The sequence below is a fragment of the Telmatherina bonti genome, assembly GCF_933228915.1.
Source record: "Telmatherina bonti genome assembly, chromosome: 10".
Taxonomy (NCBI): domain Eukaryota; kingdom Metazoa; phylum Chordata; class Actinopteri; order Atheriniformes; family Telmatherinidae; genus Telmatherina; species Telmatherina bonti.
The window spans coordinates 39,065,146-39,081,701 of record NC_136628.1 but is presented as its reverse complement, the minus strand read 5'-3'; the positions used below and the strand labels follow the sequence as shown (position 1 = coordinate 39,081,701).

General features: G+C 49.7%; 1 protein-coding gene across 1 annotated transcript in view; it reads right to left on the bottom strand.

Moving 5' to 3' along the window:
* Nucleotides 1-16,556, bottom strand: part of LOC306761379 (rap1 GTPase-activating protein 2-like) — a gene marked incomplete at both ends in the record, with an annotated part of 87,437 nt that overhangs the window by 33,509 nt on the left and 37,372 nt on the right. Inside the window, 6 exons of the mRNA XM_079247502.1 lie at nt 1,320-1,423; nt 1,496-1,708; nt 1,879-1,911; nt 4,927-4,974; nt 5,978-6,013; nt 6,437-6,521. Of these exons, the coding sequence (XP_079103628.1) occupies nt 1,320-1,423; nt 1,496-1,708; nt 1,879-1,911; nt 4,927-4,974; nt 5,978-6,013; nt 6,437-6,521 (519 nt within the window). The remainder of the gene's footprint in view (nt 1-1,319; nt 1,424-1,495; nt 1,709-1,878; nt 1,912-4,926; nt 4,975-5,977; nt 6,014-6,436; nt 6,522-16,556) is intronic.

The following is a 16,556-nucleotide window of genomic DNA, read 5'->3' as shown; positions in this document are numbered from 1 at the left end:
ATTCATCCATCCATGCATCCATCCATCCATCCATCCATCAATTCATTCATTCATTTGTCCAGCCATCCATCCATCCATCCATCCATTCATTCATTCATTTGTCCATCCATCCATCCATCCATCCATCCATCCATCCATCCATCCATCCATTAATTTGTCCATCCATCCATCCATCCATCCATCCATTAATTTGTCCATCCATCCATTCATCCATCCATCCATCCATCATCCTAACAGCTGAGTCTTATGAAGGGTGGCGGGAAGCTGGAGCCTATCCCAGCAGTCTTTTGGGCGAAAGGCGGGGTACACCATGGACAGCTCGCCGGTCCATCGCAGGACATCTCACAACATTTTTTCAGAAACAGCATTTTTCTCTGCGACTTTTTCTGCTTTTAAAAAAAGAGAATATTCCCACTTCCTAATTTATCTTCATCTTTACTCAGTGATGAAGATAAACAGCTGTTAAAATAAAGACTAATGATTAAATTCTGTTTACCATTTTGTGTGTTAAATATTTAGCTTTACTGCAGTTGACTCTCCGTATCTTCCAGGTCCAAAAGGACAAAAAAAGATACATGTGCATGTTAGATTAATTCAGGTATATTTGATTTCAGCTACGTTTAGATGGTAAAAGGTGAATTAAGTTATATTATTTTCTCTCCGTGGTTGTCCATTTGTTTTGCTACAACGTGCACCATTGTAAATAAATATTGATCATGTTGGGGGACGTGTGCCTTCTGCCATCTTTTAGCCACTCTGGTCATGTAAGCTACCACAGTCCAGGCAGCTGAAACGATGAATGGAGAACTGAACAGCTTTATTTTTCCTCATCAGTTTGTTGCCATTGTCAGCTGTCTGACATAGCAGCTCGCGAGGACTTGTAGCGACGTGTCAGGGTAAAGCAGAATATTTCCACGCGGACCCACAGGGCCAGAAACTGTCTGCAGTAAATCGGAAATATTTGGCTTTATAAGAATAAACCATGAGGGGTAGGGTGAAAAGCAAAAGAATGGGATCAGGCCTAAACCTTTGGTGGATGAAGCTTTTATACCCAACCTAGACACCCTCACCTGTCAAGAGGTAATCCGGCAGTTGGAAATCGGTTCTTTGGACCAAAACTTGTAAATTAAGGTTGAAACTAAATAAACACCTGATGAATATTTTAGAGATGTTATTTTTTTTCAGGTTCTAAAATATCCAACAAAGAAAAGAGACAAAGTTGCTTCTGAATGGACGTTTGTCATGTTTCACATGGTTTGCTGCTTCAGGCTGGACTCAGACTGAAGGTCTGAGGACGCCACCGGTGGACACGCAGGTACCTGACGATGACGTGGAGGTACTCGTGGTCCTTCACCTCCTCGTGTCTCACCGACAGCAGCAGATTTCCCAGACCGCTGGACGAGCAGGAGAAGTTCAGATGTTCCTGACAGACACAACAGAACAGGCATTACAAACAGACACGGGGGTCATAAAGACATAAGGACGTCCTCCTCACCCTGCCCATGAAGTGCTTCCTGTACGCCTGAGCTGCTGCGTTCATCTCCTCCAGCTGGTACCCACAATCCTGCCTTCCTTCCAGTCCTTCATCCTCCTCCTCAGTCCTGCTGACCAGAGAGGTGGGAGGAAGCGGAGACTCGGGATCCTCGATCCAGTAACCTCCGAACTGCGGCAGGATGACCTGGGGGTATGGACCGCCCCTCTCCAACACCTGAAACACAGACTCGTGAGGACGGATCTCCTCTCTACGTCCTCTTTGTGATTTTGAGCGTCATCAAAAAATATTTAAAAAATGTTTAACAGAATAAAATGATGAAACATGAAAAAGCAAACGAAAGCAGTTTCCGGCGTCTTGTGGACATCTGTGTCTTCGTGTCTCACCTCTTCGATCCTCGGGTAGGGAATGTAGTCGTCCTGACGGAAACAAGCAGGAATAAAGAAAGTCATTTTAATGAGTTCATGTCAGAGTGGAGAAAAACGTTCCTTCTGGAGGGAAATGGACTTTTTATGGTTTAAATGAACACATGACTGCAGCTTTGCTTCTTCATGCATGATGACAAGATGAAATGGTGAAATGATAAAATGATGAAACGGTGAAATGGTGAAACGGTGAAATGGTCAAACAATGAAATGGTGAAATGGTGAAACGATGAAATGATGAAACAATGAAATGGTGAAATGGTGAAACAATGAAATGGTGAAATGGTGAAATGGTGAAACGGTGAAATGATGAAACGGTGAAATGGTGAAACGGTGAAATGGTGAAATGGTGAAACGGTGAAATGGTGAAATGGTGAAATGATGAAACGGTGAAATGGTGAAATGGTGAAACGGTGAAATGATGAAACAATGAAATGGTGAAATAATGAAATGATGAAATGGTGAAACGATGAAACAATGAAATGGTGAAATGGTGAAACGGTGAAATGGTGAAACAATGAAATGGTGAAATGGTGAAACAATGAAATGGTGAAACAATGAAATGGTGAAATGGTGAAACGGTGAAATGGTGAAACAATGAAATGGTGAAATGGTGAAACAATGAAATGGTGAAACAATGAAATGGTGAAACGGTGAAATGGTGAAACAATGAAATGGTGAAATGGTGAAATGGTGAAACAATGAAATGGTGAAATGGTGAAATGGTGAAACAATGAAATGGTGAAATGGTGAAACAATGAAATGGTGAAACAATGAAATGATGAAATGATGAAACGATGAAACAATGAAATGGTGAAATGGTGAAACAGTGAAATGATGAAATGCTGAAATGGTGAAATGGTAAAACAATGAAATGGTGAAATGGTGAAACGATGAAATGATGAAACAATGAAATGGTGAAATGGTGAAACGGTGAAATGGTGAAACAATGAAATGGTGAAATGGTGAAACAATGAAATGGTGAAACGGTGAAATGGTGAAACAATGAAATGGTGAAATGGTGAAACAATGAAATGGTGAAATGATGAAACGATGAAACAATGAAATGGTGAAACAGTGAAATGGTGAAACGGTGAAACAATGAAATGGTGAAATGATGAAATGATGACATGCTGAAATGGTGAAATGGTGAAACGGTGAAATGGTGAAACAATGAAATGATGAAACGATGAAAAGATGAAACGATGAAATGGTGAAATGGTGAAACAATGAAATGGTGAAACGGTGAAATGGTGAAACAATGAAATGGTGAAATGATGAAATGATGTAACGGTGAAATGGTGAAACGATGAAATGATGAAACGATGAAATGGTGAAATGGTGAAACGGTGAAATGGTGAAACAATGAAATGATGAAACGATGAAACGATGAAATGGTGAAATGGTGAAACAATGAAATGGTGAAACAGTGAAATGGTGAAACGGTGAAATGGTGAAACAATGAAATGATGAAACGATGAAAAGATGAAACGATGAAATGGTGAAATGGTGAAACAATGAAATGGTGAAACGGTGAAATGGTGAAACAATGAAATGGTGAAATGATGAAATGATGTAACGGTGAAATGGTGAAACGATGAAATGATGAAACGATGAAATGGTGAAATGGTGAAACGGTGAAATGGTGAAACAATGAAATGATGAAACAATGAAACGATGAAATGGTGAAATGGTGAAACAATGAAATGGTGAAACAGTGAAATGGTGAAACGGTGAAATGGTGAAACAATGAAATGGTGAAATGATGAAATGATGTAACGGTGAAATGGTGAAACGATGAAATGATGAAACGATGAAATGGTGAACATGAAGGATAACACAGCGGAGGTTTGGGTCCTTGTCAGGGCTTTGGGGGAAATCGGGAGCCAGTGTAAAAGCAGAAGCTTCATTAGCTTAGCGAGGTTAGCTAATGATGCTAGCTAAGTTTGCTAACGAACCCATCTTATTAAACTTTTCCATCAGTATCATCTTGTCTCGTTGCAACTCGCCTCGGCTCCGTGTGGAAGGTTTTTCACTCGGCTTTCTACCCATTTACTGGTTCTTTCCCGTAACTCCTCAGCCCAGGTTCTCAGCGAGCTGAGTCGGGTTGTGTGCGACGTCGCCAGATTGCATGCTGCTATTGGTCAGGGGCGCGGCCAATCAGAGGTCAGGGAGTGACATCACTGGAAGAGCAACTCCAACTCGCAAGTTGTTTACATCACGGGACAAGCAACGGCGCAACAGAAGTCTGTTCTGTGGTCCAACACCGAGGTGGAGACATGTCTCAGGTTGGTGAGGAAAGGATACAGAGGGAACCAGATGGAGCGACACGAAATGAAAACATCTATCAGGAGCTTTCCGACTCAATGTCTACGGCTAGCAACGGAGTTTCCAGCACAAGAGAAGCTGAAAAAGCTCTGAAGTGAGTATCGGCAGGTCAAGGACCACAATGGTCGGAATGGATCAAACCGGGAGACTGGACGTGGTTTCAACAGATGGAAACGATTTATGGTAGCGAGAGGCGAGCCTTAGACCAAGTAGCAGATTGCCTCTCGGTCCTGTGTTGTTAGAGAGCTTGTCATGCACAACACTGACGTCACAATGATTTCACACAAACCCCGCCCCTTTTAGACCTGGTACTAAACTGTAATGGAAAAGAAACTGGACCAAGCTGAGACGAGTTAAGTTGAGACAAGCAGATACTGATGGAAAACAGGCAGAATCTCAGCAGCAGCTTGTTTTTATTTGGTTCTAAACATTTTTGTTCTGGGAAAAGAAATTAGAATGAGGAGAAAACAGCTAACGAAGACTTTTCGGTGGCTGGCTAACCGCTGCAGGTTCAAGGTTCCCTTTAGAAGAGATTTTCTGTTCCCTTTGACTTAAAGCGGAACGAAAACTGGCCCAGCCTATCAGCGGTTTTAGAGTACAACAACTTCTCTACACGGATCAACAACCAAGCGCTGCTTTTTCATAAAACATGAGTGTGGACGGACATGAGGACGGACATGCCTTCTGTCTCTGAGGGATCGTCTTCATCTCAGCCGTCTCCGGAACCTGCTGCGTTTGTGTCAGAAAGAGAAAATGGGATAATTCTGATTCATCCTTTCATCTCCACACCTGGCATTAACCGCATCTGCTGTGGAACTACTTTCTCTGGTGCATTAATACACATGTGGTGGAAAATCTGAGTGTAAATAAACTACAGACTGTGGATGGAAAAAAGAAACATGTTTTCCATCCTTCCATCCGTCCCTCCATCCATCCAACCAGCCATCCACCCATCCATTCATCCATCCATCCCTCCATCCATCCAACCAGCCATCCACCCATCCATTCATCCATCCGTCCCTCCATCCATCCAACCAACCATCCACCCATCGATTCATCCATCCATTCATCTATCCATCCATTAATCCATCCATCCATCATATATCCATCCAACCATTAACCTATCCATCCATCCATCCATCATATATTCATCCATCCATCCATTCATCCGTCCATTCATCCATCCATCAATCCACCCATCCATTCATCCATTCATCCATCATATATTCATCCATCCATCCACCCATCCATTCATCCATCCATCATTCATCATATATCCATCCATCCATTCATTCATTCATCCATCCATCCATCCATCTATCCACCCATCCATCTATCCATCCATCCATCCATCCATTCATTCATGCATCTATCATCCATCCATCCATTCATCCACCTATCCATCCATTCATCCATCTATCCATCCATTCATCCATCCATCCATCCATCCATCCATACATCTATCCATCCATTCTTCCATCCATCATCCATCCATCCATCCATCCATCCATCCATACATCTATCCATCCATACTTCCATCCATCATCCATCCATCCATTTATACATCTATCCATCCATTCTTCCATCTATCCACCAATCCATCCATCCATCATATATCAATTCATCCATCAATCCATCCATTCATCCATCTATCCATCCATTCATTCATTCATCCATCCATCCATCCATCCATCCATCCATCCATCATCCATGTCCAACAGGATAGTCTTACCTCCATCTTGTCCATTGTATCAAAGAAGTGAGCCGACTGCAGAAAAACAGATGAATGTTAATGTTTCTTTGTAGATAAAATTCAGTCAGACTAAAAACTCTAATCTGACTGGAAACATATCCAGCTCAGATCTGGCTCAGATCCGGCCTAGATCTGGCTCAGATCCAGCTCAGATCTGGCCTAGATCTGGCATGGATCTGGTTCAGATCAGGATCAAGAGGCAAACCCCCGAGTGGCTTAGGGGGTACTAATCTGACCTACTGGAGACCAGATGGTTCTGCATTTGGAACCGAAACTAAGATGAAAAGTGGTTTAGGGGGAACTGGACTTGATGTTGAATCCAGTTTTAGACTGATTCAAATAATCGTATGTGGACCTGACGGACAGATCCAGACCACAAGTACAGAGACAAAGTAGGCTAAACTGGGCCAAGTCTGGACCGTACTCTGATCTGATTACCTTCATGGTGGGCGGGGCCGTACGGGGGGGCGAGGGGGGGCAGTCCGCCTGGGGAACATTGGAGACGGCCAGGAGGTCCTGTTTGCTGCAATACAGGAGGAAATCATCAGTAATCAGTTATCAATAAACATTATTGATGACATTTATCGACAGGTTGATCATCATCTTCATCACCTTCGTTAAAATGTATGATCATGCGCTTGACACATGCGTCAGGCTTCATGTGAGCTTGACCCGTTTGACAACTAGCCAACCATTTTCCCGCTCTTACCATGGTTACATGGTTTGGCCCACAAACACAGCAACCTGAACTTGTCAGCAGCCAATACCATTTCAGCTTGTCTAGACGTAGAACCCAATATCAACGAGTCATGATTTGATCCGAACCTTCTTCTTCATCTTCATGCCGCTTATCCGGGGTCGGGTCACGGGGGCAGCAGCCTAAGCAGGGAAGCCCAGACTTCCCTCTCCCCAGCCACATTTGCCAACTCTGCGGGGGATCCCGAGGCGTTCCCAGGCCAGCCGAGAGATATAATCCCTCCAACGTGTCCTGGGTCTTCCCCGGGGTCTCCTCCCAGAGGGACGTGCCTGGAACACCTCACCAGGGAGGTCCAGGAGGCATCCTGACCAGATGCCCGAGCCACCTCAACTGGTTCCTCTCGATGTGAAGGAGCAGCGGCTCTACTCTGATCTCCTCCCAGATGACCGAGCTCCTCACCCTATCTCTAAGGGAGAGCCCGGCCACCCTGCGGAGGAAACTCATTTCAGCCGCCTGTATACGAGATCTGGTTCTTTCGGTCACGACCCACAGCTCATGACCATAGGTGAGGGTAGGAACGTAGATCGACTGGTAAATGGAGAGCTTCGCCTTCTGGCTCAGCTCCTTCTTCACCATGACAGACTGGCGCAGAGTCCGCATTACCGCAGACGCCGCACCGATCCGTCTGTCGATCTCGCGCTCCATCCTTCCCTCACTCGTGAACAAGACCCCGAGATATTTAAACTCCTCCACTTGAGGCAGGACCTAACTCCCGACCCGGAGAGGGCAATCCACCCTATTCCGGCTGAGGACCATGGTCTCAGATTTGGAGGTACTGATTCTCATCCCAGCCGCTTCACACTCGGCAGCGAATCGCTCAAGTGAGAGCTGGAGATCACGACCAGATGAAGCCAACAGGACCACGTCATCTGCAAAAAGCAGAGACCCAATCCTGAGGCCACCAAGCCGGATCCCCTCAACACCTCGGCTGCACCTAGAAATTCTGTCCATATAAGTTATGAACAGAATCGGTGATAAAGGGCAGCCTTGGCGGAGTCCAACCCTCACCGGAAACGAATCCGACTTACTACCGGCAATGCGAACCAAGCTCTGACACCTGTCGTACAGGGACCGGACAGCTCGTACATTTGATCTGAATATTAATCAAAACTTAATGTCAGCACTGAGCGCTCACTGTCAATTATTGATCATTAACAAACAGATATTGATTAGTGACACTCTGGATGACAACCCACATGAGAATATCGCTGAGTCACATTAGACTAACTGCTGATTCATGGCTGAATGAGGGAAAGTTTAACTTATTTATCATCCTGCCGCCTCGGATCCTTGCAGGACGATGAAGCATGAGGAGATCTTGATCATATCTCCAGATGATTGTGATCAGTTCAATCACATAAACAGCAACTTTCTGCAGGTTCCTCTGGATTCAGACCTCCATGTTCCACACAGGAGCTCGTTTATTTAACCCGGACATAAGTTTCACTGTGTTCAGAGACCATGTGACCTCTTTTTATGACCCAGCATCATGGCGGCAGGATGATGGTCTGGATGAACACGTTTCCTCTGGATCTGATCCCCCCCCCCCCTTCATTCTTACAATTTATTCTGTATTATTCACAGTATATCATGTGTTATTTACCACTTCTGCTGGGGGGTTGGAAGACGGAGAAGAAGACAACAGACATCAGGAAAAACCACAGGGAAAAGCAGCAACCAGGTGTGTGTGAGAGCGTGTGCGCGAGAGTGTGTGTGTACATGTTACAGGTGTATTAAGCCACACCCCCTCCAAGGATCAGCGGCCGACTAAGGGGACCCTGAGTCCCAGAAGCCAGCAGCCAATGCGGGGGGGAGCCGAGGCCGGCTGCTACAGGGACAGGAGGAGGCAGAGGAAAGCCAGACCCAGCCCCGCCTGGCAGCCCCCCTATGCCTGAGTCAGCACCCCGGACCCTGCAGGCCCGCAAGCCATCCACCAGCCCCTGGAAGGTCCGGCCCAACGCCAGTGAGAACAGGGGCAGTCCAGCGCGTGCCCTAGCAGACCAGACCGGGCAGTCCAGAGACCGCCCCAGCAGACCCGACCGGGCAGTCCAGAGACCGCCCCAGCAGACCCGATCGGGCAGTCCAGAGACCGACCGGGCAGTCCAGAGACCGCCCCAGCAGACCCGATCGGGCAGTCCAGAGACCGCCCCAGCAGACCCGATCGGGCAGTCCAGAGACCGCCCCAGCAGACCCGACCGGGCAGTCCAGAGACCGCCCCAGCAGACCCGACCGGGCAGTCCAGAGACCGCCCCAGCAGACCCGATCGGGCAGTCCAGAGACCGACCGGGCAGTCCAGAGACCGCCCCAGCAGACCCGATCGGGCAGTCCAGAGACCGCCCCAGCAGACCCGATCGGGCAGTCCAGAGACCGCCCCAGCAGACCCGACCGGGCAGTCCAGAGACCGCCCCAGCAGACCCGACCGGGCAGTCCAGAGACCGCCCCAGCAGACCCGATCGGGCAGTCCAGAGACTGGAGTGAGACGGTTTCCGCGCGGTTCTCGGCTGGTACATGATGAGACGACACGAAACAAAAATCAAAAGAAAGGAACTGATTTTCATATTCAGGGTGACATCACAACAGCAGAACCAACCAGTAGGAAGGGGCGTGGCTTGTTGGGGCCTGGCCTGGATAAGACTAGAAATGCAGAGGTAGAAAACACGACTACCTGATGACCTGACAGAGTTTGTAACCGTGGAAAACAGAAACATTTTAAGAGCCTTTGGAAGGGTCTACAGCTCTGCTACAGACAGAAACATTGCAAGAAATCACCGCGGCAAGTGAAATAAATAATGGATTGAAAAAGAACTTGACAGATAATCGAACTTTAACCTCTACAGACAAACACAAGCGGTGAGCAGCGAGCGGTGGCGTCTTACAGAGGCCGTCTGACAACAGTCGGCGTGCGAGAACATCATCTTTTTGGCAGCTCCAGTTCTTCACATTAGCGTGGCGTCGGGTATTATCGGAACACTGGTGGATCCTCCAGGACCAGATCTGGTAGATCCTCCAGGACCAGATCTGGTGGATCCTCCAGGACCAGATCTGATGGATCCTCCAGGACCAAATCAGGTGGATCTTCCAGGACCAGATCTAGTGGATCCTCCAGGACCAGATCTGATGGATCCTAGAGGACCAGATCTGATGGATCCTAGAGGACCAGATCTGATGGATGCTAGAGGACCAGATCTGGTGGATCCTCCAGGACCAGATCTGATGGATCCTCCAGGACCAGATCTGGTAGATCCTCCAGGACCAGATCTGGTGGATCCTCCAGGACCAGATCTGGTGGATCCTCCAGGACCAGATCTGGTGGATCCTCCAGGACCAGATCTGGTGGATCCTCCAGGACCAAATCAGGTGGATCTTCCAGGACCGGATCTGGTGGATCCTCCAGGACCAGATCTGATGGATCCTAGAGGACCAGATCTGATGGATCCTAGAGGACCAGATCTGATGGATCCTAGAGGACCAGATCAGGTGGATCCTCCAGGACGAGATCTGATGGATCCTAGAGGACCAGATCTGGTAGATCCTCCAGGACCAGATCTGGTAGATCCTCCAGGACCAGATCTGGTGGATCCTCCAGGACCAGATCTGATGGATCCTAGAGGACCAGATCTGATGGATCCTAGAGGACCAGATCTGGTGGATCCTCCAGGACCAGATCTGATGGATCCTCCAGGACCAGATCTGGTAGATCCTCCAGGACCAGATCTGGTGGATCCTCCAGGACCAGATCTGATGGATCCTAGAGGACCAGATCTGATGGATCCTAGAGGACCAGATCTGGTGGATCCTCCAGGACCAGATCTGATGGATCCTCCAGGACCAGATCTGGTAGATCCTCCAGGACCAGATCTGGTGGATCCTCCAGGACCAGATCTGATGGATCCTAGAGGACCAGATCTGATGGATCCTAGAGGACCAGATCAGGTGGATCCTCGAAGACCAGATCAGGTGGATCCTCCAGGACCAGATCAGGTGATCCCGAGCGCAGGACGTGTGCACAGAGCGTGCTTATTGGGCGCTTTGGCGTTTCCGTGTTCAGGTCGGGTTTCTGGCTTCATATCTGCTCTGACTGCAAACTCCAGCACGACAAACTGGAAACACGTTTAACTAGCATCATGAAAACAGTTTGTTAGCATGTAGGTCCAGGTCTGGTTCTGGACCTGGTCCGACGCAGCACAAACTTCAGCATAGATCCAGGGCAAGTATCGTCGATACTGATATTAATACTTTTTACATGAGTTATTTATTAATGAGGCTTTACAGTCATAATTTTTAAAAAGTACATGTTTTGTTACATTTTTTAAAATTAAATTTTAATTTAATCTTTTCTGTTTGTAAACAACATAAAATAACAACTTGGACTTGGAGAGAAACAAAGTCTGTTTGGTTCTGGTTCACATTCTTCGGGTTTTTGACCCAGAAGTCCTCTTCAGGTCAAACACCGATCTCATTGTGGCGTCGAGGGATGACGGTATTACCTAACACTGAGACGAGCCTTGGTATCACAGACAGCGGGATGGATCTGGCCGGTCCGACTGCAGGAATGAAGAACTAATCTCGGAGCGTGAAACCTCGCATGTGGTCTGAGACATGTGAGCTGACCAGTGACGACAGCTTTCTGTCCTCAGCGGTTAATTAGTTTTCTTCCTCGCGAGTCTTCGGCGAGTCCGAAGAGATGAGGACGGGAGATAAAGGTCAGAGATAGAAAACCTGCTGAGAGAGAAAAGGTCATTCCGTGTGCTTCTCAGGTTATTTATTACATAAACGTGGATGAAGCAGATGAAGCCGTAATCCTGGTAAAGTCTCGTCGCTGTGAGGACGATGGAAATTCGAAACATTGTGGAGAAGATGGTTAAAAACAAAAGGAGCCATTCAGAAGCCATCTTTCTGGTCATGTGAGCCGTTTGCCTCGTCTGGAAAACCACAGAAGGAGAGCGTTAAAATAATTATCTAGATTATCTAGATATGTTCTAGTGTCTTTATTCTTTCCCAGATTTTATTTTCATATTTAGGTTTTAGGTTGAATGGCAGGTATTTTATTTTCCTTTTATTATTTGTAAAACACACACACACACACACACACACACACACACACACACACACATGAAACGACCAGATCACTCGACCACGACGTCACGTTTCCATTAAACGTCCGCGACATATTTCAACGTGGACAGGTGAAACAGCATCAGGTGTCCAATCTTCGTCTGGGCCGGTTTTAGGAAGTCCAGGTGTTTCTGTCACCAGTCTTTTATGCCAAGTTTAGGCTTTGTGCAGTTTGCACCTCCCAGCCAGCGGTACCTCGGGGAGTCGCTGGCCTTTGGGGCAGGTACCTCGGAGGAGTCGCTGGCCTTTGGGGCAGGTACCTCGGGGAGTCGCCGGCCTTTGGGGCGGTACCTTGGAGGAGTCGCTGGCCTTTGGGGCAGGTACCTCGGAGGGGTCGCCGGCCTTTGGGGCAGGTACCTCGGGGAGTCGCTGGCCTTTGGGGCGGTACCTCGGAGGAGTCGCCGGCCTTTGGGACGGTACCTCGGAGAGTCGTTGGACTTTGGGCGGTACCTCGGAGGAGTCGCCGGCCTTTGGGACGGTACCTCGGGGAGTCGCTGGCCTTTGGGGCGGTACCTCGGGGAGTCGCTGGCCTTTGGGGCGGTACCTCGGAGGAGTCGCCGGCCTTTGGGGCAGGTACCTCGGGGAGTCGCTGGACTTTGGGGCGGTACCTCGGGGAGTCGCTGGCCTTTGGGGCGGTACCTCGGGGAGTCACTGGCCTTTGGGGCGGTACCTCGGGGAGTCGCTGGCCTTTGGGGCGGTACCTCGGAGGAGTCGCCGGCCTTTGGGGCAGGTACCTCGGGGAGTCGCTGGACTTTGGGGCGGTACCTCGGGGAGTCGCTGGCCTTTGGGGCGGTACCTCGGGGAGTCGCTGGCCTTTGGGGCGGTACCTCGGGGAGTCCCTGGCCTTTGGGGCGGTACCTCGGAGGAGTCGCTGGCCTTTGGGGCAGGTAGCTCAGAGGAGTCCCTGGCCTTTGGGGCAGTACCTCGGGGAGTCGCTGGCCTTTGGGGCGGTACCTCGGGGAGTCGCTGGCCTTTGGGGCGGTACCTCGGGGAGTCCCTGGCCTTTGGGGCGGTACCTCGGAGGAGTCGCTGGCCTTTGGGGCAGGTAGCTCAGAGGAGTCCCTGGCCTTTGGGGCAGTACCTCGGGGAGTCGCTGGCCTTTGGGGCGGTACCTCGGGGAGTCCCTGGCCTTTGGGGCAGTACCTCGGAGGAGTCGCTGGCCTTTGGGGCAGGTACCTCAGAGGAGTCCATGGCCTTTGGGGCGGTACCTCGGGGAGTCGCTGGCCTTTGAGGCGATACCTCGGGGAGTCCCTGGCCTTTGGGGCGGTACCTCGGAGGAATCGCCGGCCTTTGGGGCGGTACCTCGGAGGAGTCGCCGGCCTTTGGGGCAGGTACCTCGGAGGAGTCCCTGGCCTTTGGGGCAGGTAGCTCAGAGGAGTCCCTGGCCTTTGGGGCGGTACCTCGGGGAGTCGCTGGCCTTTGAGGCGATACCTCGGGGAGTCCCTGGCCTTTGGGGCGGTACCTCGGAGGAGTCGCCGGCCTTTGGGGCAGGTACCTCGGAGGAGTCGCTGGCCTTTGGGGCAGGTACCTCAGAGGAGTCCCTGGCCTTTGGGGCGGTACCTCGGGGAGTCGCTGGCCTTTTGGGTGGGTACCTCGGAGGAGTCACTGGCCTTTGGGGTGATACCTTGGGGAGTCCCCGGCCTCTGGGGCAGTAACTCGGGGAGTCGCCGGCCTTATGGCGCGATACCTTGGGGAGTCCCTGGCCTTTGGGGCGGTACCTCGGGGAGTCCCTGGCCTTTGGGGCGGTACCTCGGGGAGTCCCTGGCCTTTGGGGCGGTACCTCGGGGAGTCGCCGGCCTTTGAGGCGATACCTTGAGGAGTCACCGGTCTTTGAGGCGATACCTCGGGGAGTCCCTGGCCTTTGGGGCGGTACCTCGGAGGAGTCGCTGGCCTTTGGGGCAGGTACCTCGGAGGAGTCGCTGGCCTTTGGGGCAGGTACCTCAGAGGAGTCCCTGGCCTTTGGGGCGGTATCTCGGGGAGTCGCTGGCCTTTGAGGCGATACCTCGGGGAGTCCCTGGCCTTTGGGGCGGTACCACGGGGAGTCGCCGGCCTCTGGGGCAGTAACTCGGGGAGTCGCCGGCCTTATGGCGCGATACCTTGGGGAGTCCCTGGCCTTTGCGGCGGTACCTCGGGGAGTCGCTGGCCTTTGGGGCGGTACCTCGGAGGAGTCGCTGGCCTTTTGGGCAGGTACCTCGGAGGAGTCACTGGCCTTTGGGGTCATACCTTGGGGAGTCCCCGGCCTCTGGGGCAGTAACTCGGGGAGTCGCCGGCCTTATGGCGCGATACCTTGGGGAGTCCCTGGCCTTTGCGGCGGTACCTCGGGGAGTCCCTGGCCTTTGGGGCGGTACCTCGGGGAGTCCCTGGCCTTTGGGGCGGTACCTCGGGGAGTCGCCGGCCTTTGGGGCAGGTACCTCGGAGGAGTCGCTGGCCTTTGGGGCAGGTACCATAGAGGAGTCCCTGGCCTTTGGGGCGGTACCTCGGGGAGTCGCTGGCCTTTGGGGCGGTACCTTGGGGAGTCGCTGGGCTTTTGGGCGGGTACCTTGGAGGAGTCACTGGCCTTTGGGGTGATACCTTGGGGAGTCCCCAGCCTTGGGGCGATACCTTGGGGAGTCACCGGCCTCTGGGGCGGTACCTCAGGGAGTCGCCAGCCTTTGGGGCGGTACCTTGGGGAGTCGCCTGCCTCTGGGGCGGTACCTCGGGGAGTCGCCGGCCTTTGAGGCGATACCTTGAGGAGTCAATGGCCTTTGGGGCGGTACCTCGGGGAGTCGCCAGCCTCTGAGGCGGTACCTCGGGGAGTCGCCGGCCTCTGGGGCAGGTTCATTTGAAAGGGGAAGAGGCAGTCTTCCAGGTAAGACCAGTATCATGACGTTCTGGGGAAGTGTTGGAGCTAAGCCACAATCTGGAAAAATTTAGGTTTTAGTAAGTTGGATCTTACATGTCGTGGTTTTAACATGCTTTGTATGGCAGGGCTGGTCTCTGGCAGTTTTAGACTGGAAGTTAGTTTTTTTTAAAAAATTTATTCAGCTCCAGCTCTGAGTGTTTCAGGCCACAACTCGTTTTTCTATCTTTTTTTCCTTTCTTGGTCACTCCCGCCCAAAAAAGTCCTCCGTGTTCTCCGTGGAGCTCAGTACTGGTTTGTCCGATCCCGATTATTGTGCATGAGATTAGTGGACTGATGGTGTGTAGTGGGTTGCCGTGCAAACCAGGATGTACTAAGTGTGAAAAGTTTTCTGTGTATTTTAGTGGATGAGTCGCCCCGTGGTGTGCGTTGTTGGAAGGGTGAACTAATGCTGAGCCAGATGGTCTGAAAAGACGTGAAGGGAGCGATCGTACATGTAAATAAATGATTAAATGTTAAGGCTGCAACAAAGTTCATCAATGTTAAATTTCCTTGTTGACGCGTCGCGTTATAAATGCCCTAACGGCTTTGCTAATAAAACGCTGCTCCACCGCGGCTTTTCAGACAGTAGAAGAACTCTAACCACCGAGCAAATGACGCAAAGCACCACAGGAAGTTCTGGGGGCAGTATCGTCCTGCAGCGTCTTTGTTTAACCAATGAAGAAGAAACTCGCAGCGGTGCGACCTGTTTCCACAGTTTGGGGACATTTCATGCTAAACAAAGTGTCAAACAGGTGAAATGTGTCGTCTGCCACGCAGAGTTGGCGTACCACGGCAGCACGACGGTCATGCATGATCATCTGGAAGGAAAGCACCTCGGAGTCATGGTTTCCAGTGTTCCTGATGGCAAAGTTAGCATTAGCTAAAGTTAGCATTAGCGAGTAGCAGTGTGCTGTTGTTACCGCTGCCAAAGAGCTTCTGGTTTTACCGCCGTTTATCTGTTTGTGTTCAAGATAACTCAGAAAGTTATGGAGAGATTTTCATGAAATGTTCAGGAGTCGTTGGAAATGTGAAAAGGAAGAAGTGATTTAATTTTGGTGGTGATCCGGATCACCACCGGAATGTTTTAAAGGATTCTGGTCCTTGTTTACCTACAAAACAGGCTTTTTCAAGATGTAAATAATCATTTCAATGCAATTCTACCAAAATTAAGACGTTAAAATATTTTATTTTGTTTTTCTTTTGAGGTAAATTCTGTCCAGCTTGGATACGACACTATAGCTAAGTTTGGATGTTTCAGAATAAATTAGTAGTGAGTTGTTAAGCTTAATATCCAATTGGTTCAGGATTCTGTTAACGTATTAAAGGACATTATGTTGGGACTGACTGGGAATCAGAAGGACCTTCACATGATGCAGATGGAGAGAGTGGGCTAAAACATAGTGGAACCAGTAAAAAGAGCTGCGTCACCTGGAAGCACAGATGGTGGGTGGGACAGAAATAATCGGGACTAATGGAAAAAATTATTTACAGATTAGTCGACTATTAAAATAATCGTTTGTTGCAGCCTTTATGTTTCGATCATTTCTTTTATTATTTTCCACATCATCACTCTGATTACATCTGGATCAGTGCTGAAACTGAGACGATCGACAGAGAAAGTGTTACATGTTCCTGCAGCGCCACAGATTTGGTGGCTAAGATGACCAGTTCAGTGACATAAAACCAGTCTCTGTTGGAAGCTTTCAGCTGATTTGTGACCTCCTCTGACAGCTGCCTGCCACAGCGGATCACATCAGCTGCAACATGCTCCACATGCTACCAACACAATGCACCATCCTCCTGCA